This window comes from Corythoichthys intestinalis, chromosome 12 (assembly GCF_030265065.1).
Source record: "Corythoichthys intestinalis isolate RoL2023-P3 chromosome 12, ASM3026506v1, whole genome shotgun sequence".
In the NCBI taxonomy this organism is placed as follows: Eukaryota; Metazoa; Chordata; class Actinopteri; order Syngnathiformes; family Syngnathidae; genus Corythoichthys; species Corythoichthys intestinalis.
Window position 1 is genome coordinate 22,546,136 of NC_080406.1, and position 20,190 is coordinate 22,566,325.

The following is a 20,190-nucleotide window of genomic DNA, read 5'->3' on the forward strand; positions in this document are numbered from 1 at the left end:
TTATGACGGTCTTATGACGCCGCTGTCAAATAAAGTGTTACCTATCAACCAGAATAAATTACATTCAGTATACCTATGATAGTGTCATGTCAATATTATGACGGTCTTATGACGCCGCTGTCAAATAAAGTGTTACCTATCAACCAGAATAAATTAACAAATAAACCGTACTGGACTATAAGCCGCAGGATTCAAAATGAAGGAAAATAGTAGCGGCTTGTAGTCTGAAAACTACGGTAATAATGTGATTTTTTTTGCAGAGAAGAAAGAATATGAACCCATAAGCAGTGTTGTTAAATTAATTTTAAAAAGTAATTAATTACAGTTACAAATTACTTCCCCCAAAAAGTAATTGCATTAGTAACTCAGTTACCTGAAAGTAAGAGTAATTAGTTACTTGGCAAAGTAACTAGTGATAATTTTCATGTTTTTTTTCTCAAAAAAAAAAAAAAAAGTCACACAATGTGAAGTTTAAAGGGTTTTGGGGACAATTGGCCCTGGCCCAATTCTTTACCCTCGACTTAATTAGACACAAGGGTATTGCGATAACTAGATATTAACCTTTGCTATGTGTGGAAGTCATTTAAAGTTGTGAATCAACCGTTAAAGTTGTTAAAATTGCTCCCGTTATTGCATTAGTTCCCTTCTGTCTACTTTCAACATGTGTAAGTTTTAAAACTACTTCATCATTTAAAGGTAGATTTAGGTCAAGATTTTGCCGATCTAGGAGCATTTTAGATAAAAGAAACGAAAGTTACTTAGGTTCGCTAGGAAGGATCTCTACATCAGAGCCTTCCTGAGAGGTCTACTGGTTTAAGATGGCGGCTGTTTACAAACGCATGTAGTCTTTAAAACATGTTGCCAATGCAGCCGTGTCTGTCATTTGCATCTAGTTCTATAATATGTGATATCTACAGTATCATGTGGGCGTAGTTTGTAGGCTATGGCTGCAGTCAGGTATTATTGGAGCCACCTAGCATCGCGTTTGCAACGGCGTCTTCCCCACTCCTGCTCTGCGCTCTCGTTTCCGTGAGTCCGTCTCTCTCAGACTTTTTTTTATTCAACCAACTTAGTAACGCATAGTAACGCACGCCTTTCACGCCTCAGTAACGGTGACTGCGTTGCCAAGATGAGAAAAGTAATTAATTAGATTACTCATTACTGAAAAAAATAACGCCGTTAGTAACGACGTTATATTCTAACGCCGTTATCAACAACACTGCCCATAAGTATTGTTACCTTCATAAAACAGTTGCAAAGTGTTGTTTTGAATACACATGTTGCAACTTGGTTTAATGTGTGACAGTAAACCTTTACAACTAAAAAAAAAAAAAAAAAAAAAAAAATTCAGTCAAGTCACTCTTATCTCAAGGCACCACTCATTAGCAATTGGGTCTTAGCCAGAGGACAAGACTGGTGTATTGGGGGAAAAAAAACCCTGAAATGCAAAGTCAACTCATTCAATGTCCATATATTTTTATTTTTAATTAAAAAAAAAAAAAAAAAAAAAAAAAACATCAGATATTCAGGAAAAAATGAGACATTTTATTTAGTATTTCAAAAGCCTCGATAAAATTAAAATACATTTAAAGTCACTGTACTATGGCAATACATACACACGTATAAACATGTATGTGGTGCTTTTTGTGTACTGTAGGCTGTAAGCAAATGTACAATAGGTACAGCTATGTGCAAGTTCGTTGTACTATACATGGAGAAGAAAAGTCCAAAAGCGGCCCCTCCCTGTACAATTGGCACATCCATTTACACTGACATGACAATATTTCACATTAGATTTCATTTGTGTTTTTTTTTTGTTTGTTTGTTGTTGTTGTCATTTTTTACCATTAATACACATCATTCAGTCCATAACATTTTTGTACGGTATGAAACCAATTAAGCTTTGTTTACCCACCTGAATCCCTCCACTCTGTAATTTGCAGTAGTTAGTGTCAATAAAGACAGTCTTGACGAGGTAGACTGTTCATTTTCAAGGGCACATTTTTAAAAATTATTTTTGTGTTGCTGTTATCCCGTCTTTTTATTTTTCTCCACAATGTATGACAATAAAAAAAAGAAGACATACATACTACATTTACAATATGTAGCAATATGAGGTAGAAATGCATATAAAGAAAAATCACCAGCTCAAACTACAAACTGTACGGGTGGAAGCAAAAATATTACATGAGTGAAAAAGACAAACAAAAAGCATCACTGTGAGGATTGATGTGCTTATCAAAGATTCTGCTCAAGTATGATCGGTGACCACGTGCCCTTCCGCGCGTCACCCTTAATAATGAATGACAAATTATAATTCTAACATTGACAGCAGGTGAAACCCACACACACCCCATTTGAATAAATGTGTGACTGATCTGTCCTCATTTGAGATGTGGTAACAATTAAACCTGCACAAATGCCACTCCTTAGCCGTGTGCCATATTTAAAACCTATTCATAATTTTCCAAAAAACCTGTTCTGAGATCATTGCGATTTACTGCCCTCGTTTTAAGCATACATCACTCTGTATGTTCTTGAACCTTTTTCATAAGCTCTTAAACACGTGACGTGTGCTTTGCAAAAGCACTTAGGGCTTCTCGTCACCTTCTTGTCAGATAAAACTTGAAGTAATATATTAAAATTGCCAGGAAAGAAGACAGATTGGTAAAGCACTGCAATGTGTAACCGGGCATTTCCCACCAAAGATTGTATTGTATGCATTTTTTCTTTTTTTCTAAAAATTGATAAAACCTGTCAAAATATTGCCAATACCATGACACAAAACTGAACAATGTAAAATAAAATGAAAGTGTTAATTTCAAAATATCTCCATGAACTACAGCTGTTTTTAACACAGTCAAAAGAAAGCTGTTTTACTTTGGCCTCAATTAGGAAAAGTGCAGTTATTCATAACATTGGACTGGTGTTTTCTTTTTTCCAAATAGTCAATGATGTCCAATTAAATTTGACTACAAAGGAGTATTAGAGCCAAATTGGAAAGACAAAAAAAGATAAAACATACTCAGGGAATATTTTATATGAGGTGTCATTTTATGATAAATTAAAAAATTACTAGGTACAGTGATCCCTCCTCTTTTAGCGGTTAATGGGGACCAGAATTAATTAATTAAAACATTTTTAATGTATTTATTTTTTTGGTTCAATGTATTTATTTAGTTTTAGCATGGAAAAGAATTACATATAAGACATATAAGAATGTTTTTTTTTTTCACTTTTTTCCCCCCAAAGTATAATTAAAAAAAAAAAAAAGATTCATACATATTTTAATAAATAGTTTTTTAAGTACTTCAAATGTAATAATTATGATAAGTTTAAACATGTTACTGTCCCACCGAATTATCACTAAAAAAGAATAAAGTACCGTACTGTACCGTAGTGTAAAAATGTTTGGCTTTATTAAATGCTTCTGTTACCTCCCTTGGCTGTGACACTTGTGGCATGTGGAAATTACAAACTTCTCAGGATCAATTTTAACATGTGGCGTTTATTGCCGTGCATACAACACGTCCGGCTGCCTTGAACGTCGCCACACAAATGCACATTCATTCCAGCGCGCACTTCCTTATCCCCCTACCTGCGCAATGCGCACACAGAGTCTGTCTGTTCCTAGGCAGCACTTCAGTGAGTGAGTCTACTCAAATCCTCTCACTTACACACAACGAGTTGCCACAGCAAATGTTTAACAAGTAAAACGATAATTGACGCATGCAGCACTTTTGAAGTTTTGGCTTCCATGCATCTCTGACAAGATCAAACCTTAACATCTGTCAATCATCGTTAACTTTAATAAGCAACTCCAGTGCATGTGCACTGCCTGCCTGGGGAGCAAAGAAAGTGATACTAAGGGGCAGTTTACATGGCGACTCTGCGACACGAAGACGCAATGACAGTGTTGCGGAGTGGCCTCGCGTTCGTATGGTGTCGGCGAAGACGTAAGGCAAAGACGAAAACCTTGGAATCCTGCCTCCAAAGTGGAAGAATTCGATTGCGGGGGATTGAGGGAGGCTTGCTCTGCATGCATATAAAAACCTCCCACGGTGCAGGGCCTCGCCGATAACGTCAGCACTCGTACACATCACATTGGGCGTGTGCAGCGGTGCTACTAAACATTAAAAACAGCAAATATGGCGGAATGTCGGATTTAATTTACTGTTTTTATAATATTTTTAAAATTTAAATAGGTTGAATGTTTCCATTTTTGTGCCTTTTTGAACAAAAGAAAATGCCATTGACTGGAGTTGACGGGCATGTTGTCTTCCAGGCTGAGGAGATCAAAGTGCACCATTCGCTTTCGCCTTGTAAAACTGCACTGCCCCCTAGGGCCTGGCATGAATACTACATCGGTTTCATGCGGAATTGCAACACTGTTCGAATGGAGACGGAACCATATAAATGCAAACATGAAATTTTTCGTCTTCTCGGAGTGTCACCATGTAAACGGCCCCTAAGCGATCGGCTCGGGACAGCTCATCTGTATTTTATTTTAATTGGAAATAAATCCGCTATGGATTGAGGGTGCGAAGTTTGAAGCGCAAAGTAGCGCGGGATCGTTGTATATCTTTTTGTATATCTGAAGTAAAATTAAACAATGCTTGTAGTAAAATGAGGACCGTTTCGGATGTTTTGAAGTAAAACATGCCATTAACAGTTATGCAATTTTGTGAGTTTTCAAATTGTCTTTTTTTTCGTTTGCAATGATGGCTCTGATCATCCTTAGTAGTTACACTATTTGGTAGTAAAACATTAAAATTCCACTTATGATTCTCCAGTCCTTTTATGAAAAATGTATACATATTAAGAGATTATGGAACAGAAAACACAAGCACCTTTGGAAAGATTCCCGTTAAAATATGAGTAATGAGGAAACAACAGCAGCGAATACACATACTAATATACATTCTACTCAGGTGAATGAAACAAAATCCAAACAAAAACAATTCCTTCAATTTCCAGGTTGATCTCAGAGGGCAGAGAGACGAAACACCATCTGGACTACTGTGTGCATTTCATGAGAATGTTTCTTAAGTAGCCTACACAATGCACGGTGAAACGACACAGTTTATCGCAATCTTTGTAGCTTCTTACATCTTTTATGCTATAAGATCCAATACAAGTCCTGTAATAACCTTTCAAGGATTTAACACGCTTTTTTAGTCAACAGACAGTTTCCTTCAAAACAGCTCTTGTGTTGAATCTCATTTGTGCATGTGAGTGGAGCTATAAAATGATAATCAAATGTTGACTGTAAATAGTAAGACAAAACAAAACCACTTTGAAAACAAGTTTAGTGCAACAGAACAACAGTGCTATCTACTTCAGTGCCTTTTTTTTTCTTCTTTCAATCACTGTGCGAGTGTTTGGTGTTGATTCAGGCCAGAGGACATCATACATTCAAAATGTGCCAAACTCACTTGTCAGATGTGCTCTTTCTTTTACCGCCAAAAACGTTGTTTGGATTATTGTACCGATTAATGACAACACACAGGTATAAATAAACGTCTAAAAATAACACTTTGTCACATCTTGCCACCTGCCCTCAAGTCAAAGGAGTGCCACTCAACTCATGGATGTTACAGTTATAGACTGAGACAGTGTCACAGCACGTCTTCCATAAACATTATGCTTTTTTTTTTCCTTTCAAAGTAACTCAGCTGTTAAATGTGGAAATAAATCTACATTGTGATAAGTGGTGATATATTAAAGCAAACATCATCAGTGGTATTCCCCTTTTTGTGTATTATGTGAGTTGTCAAATTGTAAAATGTGGTTTTAAAAAAAGTCTCCACAACCCTATTCGAACAAAGGTTTCTGACCAACGTTAATGCTTGTACAACTCAATTTAATTGCTTAAATTAGCATAAAATATATCATGGTCTGTTTGACATTGCCGGGCTGGTGGTGGTCGTGCCAATTCAAATGGATTTCACGTCTATGGCAGCCAATGAGTTCTAGTGAAATTTAACATTTAAGCCACAATTAAAAAAAAAAAAAAGAGTTTGGAACAGACGCAATATTGCTAATCACATTTTGCAATCTACTAGTATTCTGTACTGTTTTATAACAAAACCTGCCATTCCAACAGGGGTGTGTAAACTTTTTCATAGCCACTGTAAGCACATACCAAAACATAAAATAAAACACTGGCGTTCTTTGAATACTTGCCATCGTCACTTATTTGCCTTTCAGAGAAAACTAACAAACTGAGGTAGAAAAGCAACTTAGGAGATACATAATCCTTCGCTTTCATTAATGATAAAACAGCAGCAGGATGGAATGAAATGGCTCCAGGCAGTTTTTCTTGTTCAACCCCAAGATGTTTGTCTGCACCTTTTTTTAAATTCTACACCACTCTCATGGCGAGATGTACAGCTGAGCCTCCAAAAGGGGCAACTCAAAGAGCAGAATCACCGTGTATGATTTTCCGTGTGATAGCGCCTTGAAAATAACGACGGAATTAGCCAGAGGCAACAATTCAAGATAAATAACGGTACCATTCTCTTCAAAGGCAAATCTCTAATCATAATACAATGTTCCATTTCAAGGAAACAACAAAAAGCAGATTACTATTTGTCTAGCAAATAAATCAGAATTAAATATATACATTCATTGTAGAAACCATCTTATTTCTCACTCGCTGAGGTATTATAGCCGTATATGGTTGTTTGACACAATTTCAGATGTAAGTCTTCTTGTGGTGTGGTGTGTTGGAAATGTACAGTTAAGCCCAAATTGATTCATACCCTTGACAAATGTGGTATTAATGTGTTGACTCGATATCTTAAACATGAACCATTGCAGTTAGCTCATCACCATTTTTTCCTCTCAAATATATTCTTTGAACAACCTACATAATTTAGATGTTTGACATTAACCGTATCTATAATAGTCTCGGGCTAACACGATCAATCAAATAATGGATTGATTTGATTACTAAAAAAGTTGAATAAAATTTTTTGCCTTGAAGCTTCATAGAGATATTTCTTCCACAAAGCCTAATGTTACTGCAAACCTGTCTGTCAACTTAACCCATAAAGACCTGCTGTCCACATACTTGGATATCACATTTTGGTCATGTTGGCCACAATAATAACATTTAGTATGCAAGTGTGACCAGCCAAAATGTGACGTCCGCGTATGTGGACGCCAAATCGTAGTTATAACTACGTTATTATTAATTATTATTATTTTATAAAATTTTCTATGAATAAATAAAATGATAATAAGATGTTCATTAAAAAAATAAATTAAAATGAATCCAAACAAGGTAGGACGCAATTAAAAACATTATTCTAATTAATTTGATGCTTTTTGTTTATTTAATCTTGAAGGACTGCATTTTAATCATAAAGCAATATTTGTCCCCTCCCATCTGTTTTTTTTTTTTTTTATTTGAAAGGACTTTAGTATTTTTAGGATTTTAGAAATATTAATAAGAAAAACAATTAAAAACTTGAACGATCTGAAGTTGATGTACCATTTCAAGACATTAAAATTGTTATAAAAAGTATTAAAAATATTTTTTAAATTGCATAATATGCACATCTTTTCAGTGGCGCCGGAAGTACGTTACGTACTTTCTGGTGTTAGGGAGAAAAAAAAGTTGTGGTAGACTCTGAAACAATAGCGTATTTATTTTTGGGGATTAAATATACATGTTGAAAATGTTGTTTTTTGTTGTTGTTAATAACATGGTCAGCTCCTGACACCTTGCTTGCTACCACGTCACGCTGGATAAGGTGCTATTGGAACGGAAAAGTTAACTGTTGACAGAGGAAGCGTTAACATGGCGCAAAAACGAATTATTTTTTTTCTTTACAAAAATAGCGAAATTTAAAAAAAAATCTATTTGATGTCAAAAATGAAGATTATTATGTTAGTTTATAATAGTGCCCAGATTTATGTGTCATTGCGCCGTATAAATGCTGGGATTTGCTTTACAATACACAGGCACTTTTATTTCCAATAGAAAACGCCAACACACACTGTAGGAGAAATACAACGTTCTAGCGGTGCGTAAACTGTCCAGGATGTGTGTGTACTGCCATTGTGCACACCTTTTATGGAGAAAAAGTGCGAGCATGACAAATTTGGAAAGAAATGGCTGTTTTTGGATGGGAAAAACAAAATAAGATCCCCAGCACCCCCTGCTGTGAGTGACTTCCAACGCCCCTGCATCTTTCTTCTATAAATCGTCCTAAAAGTCCTAAAAGTCCAAGTAATTCTAGCAAAAATTATCGTGTGCTCAACCTTTTTTTCACTATGGACTTATATCATTTGAATATTTTGACATACTTTTTTAACAAGCCATCATGTAATGTCGTTAGTGAATTATGAAAAGACTAGCACATTATTGGACTATAAAATACTAGCAAAAAAAAAAAAAAAAAAACTAAAATATACTCTGATTATTACCCTCAGTAATATTATATATAGGGCTGTCAAAATTATCGCGTTAACGGGCGGTAATTCATTTTTTAAATTAATCACGTTAAAATATTTGACGCAATTAACGCACATGCCCTGCTCAGACAGATTTAAATGACAGTACAGTGAAATTGTGTTTTATGGAGTTTTGCCGCCCTCTGCTGGCGCTTGGGTTCGACTGATTTTATAGGCTTCAGCAGCCATGAGCATTATGTAAGTAATTATTGACCTCAACAATGGCGGGCTACTAGTTAATTTTTTTATTGAAAATTTTTACAAATTTTATGAAAACGAAGACATTAAGAGGGGTTTTAATATAAAATTTCTATAACTTGTACTAACATTTATCTTTTAAGAACTACAAGTCTTTGTAGCCATGGATCGCTTTAACAGAATGTTAATAATGTTAATGCCATCTTGTTGATTTATTGTTATAATAAACAAATACAGTCCTTATGTACCGTATGTTGAAAGTATATATCCATCTTGTGTCTTATCTTTCCATTCCAACAATCATTTACAGAAAAATATGGCATATTTTATAGATGGTTTGAATTGTGATTAATTGTGATTAATTAATTTTTAAGCTGTAATTAACGCCATTAAAAATTTTAATCGTTTGACAGCCCTAATTATAAACAATCCTTTTGGTCCCATTGACATCGACAGACGTCCAATTCTTTAGCTTGGAACCTGGGGACCTGTGGATGCTCATGTTTCAATGTTATTGAAGGTTCTAGATGTCTAATCCATTTTGATTATAAGTTTCAGCAGCTGATATTAGCTACCAGACCCTCCCAGTCAAAATGGATTGGACGTCTTGCATCGTCAAGTGCAGCCAATGAGTTAAATGAGTGTCTTTAAACGGTTAATTGCAAAGGATATGAATAATTTCAGGCTGAACTGTATTTGATTACTGTACCATAATCACTTTCCTGAGTATTCAAAAGAAAGAAAACTAGATGGTGTAATTTTACATGTATGTCAAACACTGTGAATTACAACTAACAACAACTACATAGTAATTTATTGGTTTGAGTCAAGCCACATTGTAAAATAATCTTCACCCTTTAAGTCCTATCTACATCGGAGGAGCGAAAAAATATCACCTTGCTTGGCTCTTACTGAACCAGAGTATGCAAAGTATGAGTATGTAAATGTTTTTGTTTTTTCTCCTGTAATCAAATCATTTACACATACAAAATATGCCAGAAAATGAAGCTGAAATTATGCCCATAAAATTTAATTTAGCTGAAAATAACTGTTCACAAAGAGCACACAACAGACACAGCTGTTCTAATGGAAAAGAGAAACAGGTTTTTTGTCTCATTTTAAAGCTTTTTTTTTAACACACTATTAGCACATGTCACCAATGAAGATTGTGAGCCAAAAAAAAAAAAAAGAAAACTTAAACAGCACCACCTCAGGCACTTGATAGCAACTAAATCTCAAAATCAGCAGTATAGTATAGTCATATATATGTAAGTATATACAAAAACGAGGACGGGCGAGTGAGTGAGGATCCTTTACAAGTCTTTTAGTGAGCACATAACTCCAGCCATGTGCCAATTTATCAAATTACGGGTTGGTCATTTTACATCTAAAACACTCAATGCCAAACCCTCCACCACATCAAGAGTCTTCATGTAAGTGATTCTTCCAGCCCAGTGCATGATTACATGACCACCCAAACACTTTTAGGGAATCATGTTGGAAGTGTCTCATCAATTTCATTGACTGCATCCAAACATTTTATTCCATTCAGTGTAAGTGTCAAGTTCTTTTTGTGATATGCTGGGCTGGAATTTACAAAACACATTGTCAAAGTCTTGAAAAGACACCGGTCTCATTTGTCTGGGGTGGATACTGGACAAGTCAGAGCCGGGAACGCCTTGGAGAGCGCACACCACGGCCTCTTGACAAAGCTGAACCACGTCCAGTCCTGAAAAACCTTCTGTCCTTTGAACCAGTAAAGACATCTCCTTGTCACTAAGACAGTAGTTGTGCTGTGAGAGTACTTGGCTGATTATCTGGTGTCGCGCAGTCCCGTCGGGTAAGGGGATGAGCAATCGCTTGGTAAAGTACCTCCTTAGGGACTCTGGGATCTCTTCGGGTTTACTAGTGGAGCAGACGACGAGAACGTGATCCTCTGCAGAGGACAAAATACTATCGAGCTGCATGAGCAGTTCAGCCTTCAATCGACTCACTGGGCTGTCCTCGCTGAGTTGGGCCGACAGGAGGAGGTCCACCTCGCTAATGAAAACCACCGCCGGTTGGCGACACCGAGCCACCAGGAAAGAAGCCTGGATAATTTTTTCCCCTTCGACCAACCACTTGGTAACAAGTGCAGAGCTGCTAAGTCGCAAGAAGGCGGCCCCCAGTTGGCTAGCCATGCAGCGAGCCATCAGCGTTCTGCCCGTTCCCTGAGGTCCGAATAAAAGAAGGTTACGAGGTAATGCGTGCAGTCCGCTAAACATATCTGGCCTTAAAATAGGCCATAGTATCTCCTCCTTGACAGCCGCTTTGGCCATATCTAGTCCGGCGATGTCACTCCAATCCACCGGAGGGCACTGCTGAAGGATTTCTGCTGTCACCATGTCCACCAGGTTGGGATCGCTGTTCTTTAGTTGCTCCTCTGCAGCGAGGATGGACGAGGTAGGCGTGCCGACATCGGGCCCCGTTAGGGAATGAGGCAGGTGCTGTCTGTGCTCTTCGCTTTGTTCGCTTAATATTGGGGATCCGAATTTGCCATAGGTGTCCCCGGCTCGGAGGTCGTCCACAGAGCTTTTGGATGATCCAAAAGACGGGGGAGTTAGCGCTCCGCTGGAGTGTATGCTAAATTTTCTTTGCTGATCAGAGGATATTGTCTGTTTGGTTGTTTTAAATGCCAAAGAAGATGCCTCAGCATTTCTGTCAAAGCCATTGCCCCTGGTGGAGTCTGAAACACTGCTGTCTGCTAGTCTATACATGGGACTTTGAGAAGAGCGCTGTTGGTTGTAGTTGAAATCGCTGTAGCTAGAATCCACTTCTCCGTGTCCACTCATGTAGAAAGCCTTTCTTTTTAACGAGTTGGATGTGCTGCCGTTCAGAGGTGCCGGGGCAATCGGCGTGTGATTGTGGGACTGGTACGTGTAGCCGGGCAGAGTAGAGGGAGGGATGGGAGTGGGCGCCGCGATACCGGACGGCAGATAAGCAGAAGGAGGGGGCGCTCCCCCGGGGCTATAACCGGGGCCGACAGCCGTTTGAGAGGGATACCCTGTTGGCGGATAATTGTAGTTGGGGAGGTTTGGCGAGGCGCCATTGTAGCTCGGTACTAAGGTGGGAGGAGGAGGGGGTGGTGGAGGCTGTAAGAGCCCGGCGCTGTGCAAAGGAGAGGGATGCGGAGAAGGGAGGGCCGGGGTGGTCTGGCCGCTGTAGCTAGAATGCAGGTATGAGCCGTTGTAGCCGGCGCTGTATTCCTGAGAGGAAAGGCTCGAGTGGAGAGTCGTGGCCGTGTGGCTCCCGCAGTTGCTGCTGGAATAGCTGGGCTCAGACAAGCTGCTCGGCACCCCCGGGGAGCTGCCTATGCTAGCTGACGCATCTGTAGGGGGTAGGGCAGCTGTCATTCCAGCTTTGCTCACAGATATAACATCTGGAGCACAGTTCATCGGGTAAATCCCCTCCTGCCAGGGCTCATTCTCCGACTTGCGTCCATTCAGGAGTCCGGTGGCGCCTTCAGAGTAGGAACAGAGAAGGGCTCTTTCGTTCGGGCCTTCGAGGATCCCAGAGTACTTCTCAGCATACTTCTTAAGTAGGTTGGAGGCAGTCAGCGCAGAGATATCATCGTTTGCCCACGCATACTGGTACGTTCGCTGTAAGTGTCCCCGGTAGGCCTCTACTTTGTGCGCTGGAGAGCGGGTAGTGGATGAGATGTCAAAGTGTTGTTCTGCCCATTGTGTGTGCTCTGGGGTCCACTGCATCTTTAGACCTAGGTGTTGCGCATAAGGGAAACAGATGTCAAAATAAGCAGAAACAAGTATAAAAACAATGGTGGTTGAATGGGTACTTGAAAATGGTAAATATGACCAATTCAGTCGTATTCATTGAAATACTTAATCGTGAAACACTTTTTAACTCACGTTTTTCAATTATGTCTTACTTTTGTGGTATTAACTGTTCAATACTGAGAGATGTGGACTTTTTGTATCACTGCAATTAAACTGTGTTCTCAATGTTAAGAGTTCACACATAACTTGCCCAATAACACGTTAAACAATTTTTACACGTATCCCACGTGGGAAACAAACAAAAACAACAGCAAAACAGGATGCATTGATCAGGATGCGTTGTGAGACATGGCTCTGCGCTGTAATCCACCCAACGTAGATCAGAATGACACAGACGGACATCATGGGTCAGTCCATAATCCAACTCTCATCTGAAGCATTCTGAGACAGTTTCAAATCTGCTTGGAGGAGCGCAGCAAAGCAATCTTCCTTGGCAGCGCTCCGTTGCTTTCATCACACAAACCCCTCAGCCCAGCAGGAATTACATCCACATCAAGTCTGCCCACTGCTTCCCATCCAGAGCGAGGGAGGGGGAAAGAAAAAATAAATAAATAAAAAAACAAAAAACACATGCTTGACTGCGAGCGTCTCCCGGCCTATTCAGCCTTGAGATGTGAATGACATCGAGGATCAAGTTAAACCCCGACGTCAATGCGCAAATAAATGTTTTCATGCATGTGGTAATTTTTTTATTTTGTTCGGGGATTATCTGATGATTTACACCCTCAAAGAATATTTAATAGACAGCTGCTCAAAACACATCACACGGAGGATGCATCCAAGCAGATGTTTTATTTACACGCGCAATTATTAGACGGAGCAGGTATTGCAGTGCCAGATTCCAGTATTGCAGTATTTGCAAGGCGTCCTTTCACATGATTTAAGAAGCACCAGGCAGCTGCAGCTCCAGGCGCGTGACAAGCGCAGTTATTGTCTGGAAAGAATAACGGATGATTCCCTTCCCCGTCTGACTCCATCTCCATCACTGGCCCACCCACCACACCAGGAGCTAATTAGCAGGATTACGCTGCACTAATTGTGTTAATTTACAAGGTTTTAGTCAAAGAGATCCATGCTATGCCTTACATGCTTGTCACCCATCCAAGCTAATGATGAAGGGGGAAAGCCCGGGGCATGAAAGAAAAAAAAAAAAACTGGCAGAAAAATAAAAGCACAAGCCGCTGTTCAAATATATAGAAAGTACAAAACAATATGGAGACATATAACAAAGCATTTTGGATTATTGGAAGAAACTCTTCAAACAAAATAAATAGGAGCATATTTGGATTGTTCACATATCAAATATAGATAGGTAAAACAAATTATGAGCCATAACAAAGCATAAATAGAAAAAAAAAAAAAAAGAACCATTTTTATAAGCATATTCAAGTTACTTCAGTGAGGGGAAAATGAAAGGTAGGAAAGTAAAATTTTTTAATTTTATATTCCATATCTGGAAAAAAAAGAAATTTTGAATAAATTAGGGCTGTCAAAATTATCACGTTAAAGGGCGTTAATTATTTTTTTTAAATTAATCACGTTAAAATATTTGACGCAATTAACGCAGGTGCCCCGCTCAGACAGATTTAAATGACGGTACAGTGAAACGCTCACTTGTTAATTGTGTTTTATGGAGTTTTGCCGCCCTCTGCTGGCGCTTGGGTGCGACTGATTTTATAGGCTTCAGCACCCATGAGCATTGCGTAAGTAATTATTGACATCAACAATGGCGGGCTACTAGTTTATTTTTTGATTGAAAATTTTACAAATTTCATTAAAACGAAAACATTAAGAGGGGTTTTAATATAAAATTTCTATAAATTGTACTAACATTTTCTTTTAAGAACTACAAGTCTTTCTATCCATGGATCGCTTTAACAGAATGTTAATAATGTTAATGCCATCGTGTTGATTTATTGTTATAATAAACAAATACAGTCCTCATGTACCGTATGTTGAATGTATATATCCATCTTGTGTCTTATCTTTCCATTCCAATAATAATTTACAGAAAAATATGGCATATTTAATAGATGGTTTGAATTGCGATTAATTACGATTAATTAATTTTTAAGCTGTAATTAACTCGATTAAAAATTTTAATCGTTTGACAGCCCTAAAATAGATTTAAAAATCTAAATAATAGTTATTTGGATCCTACCTGTTTGTACTCGGAATGAAGTAAATTGCACGTCAAAATACATATGCATACAACTATGCCCTTTTTAAAATTTGTACAGTCCTACCACATACACAACGGCTTTTGTATTTTCATACTTCAAATAAGGCATCTTGGAAAAAAAATTTTTAAATACAAATCGACCCTTTTTCTAAAACAATAAAAATAAACAAAAAATCTACAAAAGTCGATTACATCCCTTAACGCATTATGATCATTTCAATTTGCTGAAACAAGTCCTTTTATCTAAAAGTACAGTATTGTTGACTACACAACCCTTCAGATTTCAACATTTCTGCCATCATCCACTTCTGGTAAATGCTCCGCACAGAGTTGACCAACTGTACATCAACCATGTGCATTGATGTAAATATTATGTTCTCAACCGAGTGTTTATCTCAAACAGGTTGTCACGCTGCTGTCAAAGCTTTAACTCCTACTCACGCTACAACACATCAGAACAATTATTGCCGTATTCCTGATATTTTCCAATATTCTCCCACAGATGAGGCGCAATCTGGCCTGTGGCAAGCGGCACTCTGAACCGAGAGTAAGAGCGATGGATTTGGTCAAAACTGTTCATTAACACTCAAGCCACATTTCGTCAATAGCAAAATTGCACGGGGGCTTATTGAGTGTGATTCCTCTGATATTGTTAATGGCCTCTGAACAATGTGCCACTTAAGGCAATCAAAGAGGTGCTACTTGCAAAGTGTACTTGTCATCCACGAGCATCTAGCTTTTCATATAATGAACCATCCAAGATGATTACACGAAGCCATCACGCTGCTAACATTCTCCATGTAGGACACAAGCACAACACAAAGGATTTTGATTTGTGGAGCAAGATTAGATTTTAGATTGAATGAAGTGAAAGTAGATTTAATGTCTGGGTGCAATGGGTGAAATGACTTAATTACCTAGCTTCCTGTTATTAATCAAGTCCACTATTTTAAAGACAATTTTCTTTCATAAAAAGATATGAATCGCAACAGTAGAACCAAATAAGCAAAGGCACGTTCACTGCACACACTTATAATTTCAATGTTCTCTGCTTGACTGTCAAAATCAACATTCGCAGGATCCTTTGTTTTATGTGAGGAGCTATAATTAGATTCAACTTGTGGAATTATTGCAGATAGCCTGAGGGTTGAAGATCACATTGAACCGATCAGCCCGCATCAAATACAGTCTTTGTGAGCCAGTGCCGATCGTACAATTTTAGCTTTAAAATGTAAACATTTCAAGAATGTGCAATTTTTAAATACTTTATAAATGCATTTCGCCTCATCTCAAGACTCGGGCTAAAGCACCTTTACAGCAAAAGGGTGAGGATTTCCTAGAAAAGCACACTGGTGGGTCAAAACACGCATTTGACACCGCGATGACACGGTGATACGCGACGCTACGGTGTTTAATTTCAGGTTCAGTGATCAGCATGGATGAAACTGAAATGTTGACCTTTTTGGGAACTATTAATCTGCTAGCCAAGACCGTTTTTTAAGCAAACAAGAGCGGGCCTCCACTCTGTCCATCCAATTTCCCAGTGTGTAAATTGGACCGCCGCTTGGACAATTCTCTATTCATTACAGTGCGGCTGAAAGGAAGCACCGAGGTGGCAGAGCCGTTTTCTTTTCCTTTTTCTGTGTGTGTGCGTGTACGGCACATGCATGTGTGTGTGTAAGAGAGAAAGAGAGCATAAAGAGCTGGACTTTCCTTCCTCTGTTTTTGGCTTGGGGGAAGGGAGCATTAAGGGAGATGGGGGAGGAAAAGCTGTCATAATTGAAACGTGGCCTAATCAGAGTCATTACCATTTTTACCAATTTGCACCACCCAAGATGCTTATTAGGTAACTGTGTTTAATAAGCGCCTCTTTAGAAAACTAACTGTAATGAGCTCTTTAAAGTCAGACTGGAGCGTGATTATGCACTGGAAGCCAAAGCAGACTTGGCGCTGGTAGAAAAAAAAAAAAAAACAGTCCACATTTAGTGGCACACAATGTCATTATTAAGCTGCACAAACTCTGGACTTCAATGCGCACAATAGCTCCCACTGAGGCAGCAGACATGCTGAGAAGTATTTATAATTACTGATCATTACAATCCTTGGATATTCATCTCTGGATGTAAACATAATTACGAGAGCTTTTGCTTTTATTCCGCACGCACAGGCCACCCTTGACAGGCGTGCAAATATTTCCGACAGACAGTAATTACATGTAGGGTTAAAAACAAGACCCTATTCAAATTTACTGGAGATATTCTAAGAAAGGGTGGGGCCAAACATTCAGATACAGTGTGAATCGCTATAATCAGGTTCTCATTCATGCCACATATTAAGTTAAGTCTACTTAAACTCAACGGATAGCTCTATGAGGCACTAATTCCAATCTTTAGAAAGCAGGGTGCCATTTAACCCCTCATTTGGAAAAGAGATGTCTTCTTCATTCCGAGTATTTGCACGCCTACTGTCCATAAATTTCACAGTCTGACCACCACGCTGATTAACGACTACATGTCTGCACACTATCAAGCACATTGATCCTAAAGGGCTGTCCGTACTGAGATAGCAACCATAATGATAATGACTATGACTACATCATCTTAAAAATCACTCTCTGAGCATAATGGACAATGGAATGGCTAGATTCATTAGATTCAAGAACAATATGTGCGCAGAATAAATTGACGTTTGTTACAGCAAGTCATTCTAGTGTAAAAACAGAATTCGTACACCACTATAACTATGTTTTTCAACATTATTTTTTAATTCAGCTCAGCATACCAACCTATCTGTACTGTTTTATTCATAATTTACTGTACAATGATAGGACTGAAACTAAAATTATATTTAGAATCCATTCATCTGTTGATAAGTTTTTTGATTGATCAATGAGTCCGGTTAAGAAAAACCATAGACTTCATCATCAGTTGACAAGACAGCTCCCACAAACATTGCGCCATGCCTTCCCGTTGGGGGCCGACCCAGGCAGAGCATTTGGCTGTCACTGTTATAAACTCAAACACATGCTGCGTTCAAACGCCGGGTTTAGGTGTAAAAAAGACGAAAGTTGCATACAAGCAGGCAGGAGTGTCTCAAGAGTGATTTGGTCAAGGAAGGTAATTATTATATAAAATAGTCTATGTATGACCTTTGAAACGTGAACAACATGCATGGAAAAAATTAGCGTAACTTTAGCTAAAAAAAAAATTAACTAAAAATGAATGATAACTGCCTGTTTTTTTGCTTTTAACCAAAAATCTAGACTGTTCTATGTTCACATCTATACAAATTCAGGAATGTGTGCAAATAATTACAAGAATTTTCAACTTAAAAAGCTCTTTGTTTTGTGATGGCCGCCACGTTGGATTTACAAAAATAGCGTAATTTTAGCTAGAAATATTTACGTAAAATGAATGATTACTGCCCGGTTGTTTGCTTTTAACCAAGAATCTAGACTGCTCTATGTTCATATCTATAGAAATCGTGGGATGTATGCTTTTATTTACAACAGGGGTGTCCAAACTTTTTGCAAAGGGGGCCAGATTTGGTGTGGTAAAAATATGGGGGGCCGACCTTGGCTGACGTCATTTACGTAGAACAATATATTTAAGCAAATGTTAGCAAGCCATTCTGTGTATCACATTTGCTTTATTATTTTTTAAAATTAATAATTTCAACAATCTCGCAACTATCCTTTGTGGCGTTCTCTTTCGATTCTCGAGCTCTTGCGAAATACTGCTGCTGTGAAATTAAACTAGCTTCAAGTTGCTTCAATTTCTGCGTATCTTCCCTTTAATCTTGTCGTACACGTCAGAATGTCTTGTTTGGTATTATATATTTGGTTTAGAAAATATTTGAATTTTAAGTTTTTGAAAATAGATTCCCTACGGAAAAACGTATTTTAGAAGGGCATTTTTACGAAAATATCCTCAAAGTAGTAGTTTTTCAAATGTTTTTTTTCTTTTTTAAGAAGAGAGAAAATCTCTCTCACTATGTTCTGAAATTCTTCTATAGATATCAGTGATTTATTTCTTGCATTCAAAAATGACTCTGACAAATGCTGTATGTTAATATCACATTACCTAATTCATTTGAACTGTTGTTCACTGCTCCACATCAAGTACAATATATATAATATACATTTCAAATATGACTTTGACACAGACAGCGAAGAATCGATTACTGCTCAATGGTGGTGTGAATGTGACTGCAAATTGTTGTCTGTGTCTGCATATGCCCTACGACTGAATGGCGACCAGCTTAGGTTGTAGTCTAAATTTTGCTCGAAGTCAGCTGGGATAGGTTCCAGCATCTTGCAACCCTGACAAGGATAAGTGATGTTGAAAATGAATTAATGTTATTTTTTGCCATTGATTTAAAATTTCTATTATCTTTTTCAGCCTTTGAATTGTAGCCAAATGGGAGTAGTGCACAGTGCAGCTAAAAAGCTGTGACTCAACATGGCATTCATCATCCTTCATTACTATTGTGAACATTTGTACTGTCAAACAAACAGTATTTTTGGTTTGTCGGTCAATTTGTCAACTTTCTGTGAAATTAGCTCTGATTGTAATCACAGTCCATTGTTTGATGTATACTACCACTACTATCACATTACTTTCCTGAAATCAGACAATTAAATTATATATTAGGTGTAGCTTTGGAAGAACTGTTAAAAATTGTCAATATCTTATCCAACATGTCCCAAAGAAAAAATAAGAAAATTCATTTTGAGTAACCTTTACCCCTTTAAACATGTGCACTTTGCATTGCACTGACATATGACGCCATTTTCATCCTCGGCTTAGGGAGTCGAACTACCTCCACATTAACCTCAGCTTTGACACCATAGAAGGGCAACATTATACTGCCTAAGACGAGACTGGCATCCAGAACATGTTCAGAACATTCAAGGAGTTTCTTGTAAGTCATTAAGAAACATTAATCGATTAGAACCCATTAAAGCCCAATACAGTTCTCAGATTCACACATGCCAATATAACAAGCACACTTTGTCATTATTTTAACACTCTTGCCATATAACTGCGGCTAACAGGGCTAGATTCCCACGTGCATCGCTTGGAGTACAGTCCCTGAGAAGTCAGTGGACATGTCTGATGTAACCTTGCTTTCGGCTATCGCATTTCATCAGTGGTGATTATCATCTGAGGCCCAAAGCTGAAGATTACTTGAGTAACCGCACTGGCAGCAAAGCTATAATAACACTCATTACATTAGGTTCATATTAGGGCTGTCAAAATTATCGCGTTAATGGGTGGTAATTATTTTTTTAAATTAATCACGTTAAAATATTTGATGCATGTAACGCACATGCCCCGCTCAAACAGATTAAAATGACAGCACAGTGTAATGTCCACTTGTGTTTTTGGTGTTTTGTATCCCTCTGCTGGCAATGGGTGCGACTGATTTTATGGGTTTCAGCACCACATGAGCATTGTGTAATTATTGACATCAACAATGGCGAGCTACTAGTTTATTTTTTGATTGAAAGTT

The 20,190-nt window shown here is 38.1% G+C and overlaps 1 protein-coding gene across 1 annotated transcript in view; it reads right to left on the bottom strand.

The window, feature by feature from the left end:
* Positions 1-1,522: 1,522 nt before the first annotated feature.
* Positions 1,523-20,190, bottom strand: part of fign (fidgetin) — a 52,123-nt gene continuing 33,455 nt past the window's right edge. Inside the window, exon 3 of the mRNA XM_057852064.1 lies at positions 1,523-12,415. Within this exon, the coding sequence (XP_057708047.1) occupies positions 10,179-12,415 (2,237 nt within the window). The 3' untranslated portion in view covers positions 1,523-10,178. The remainder of the gene's footprint in view (positions 12,416-20,190) is intronic.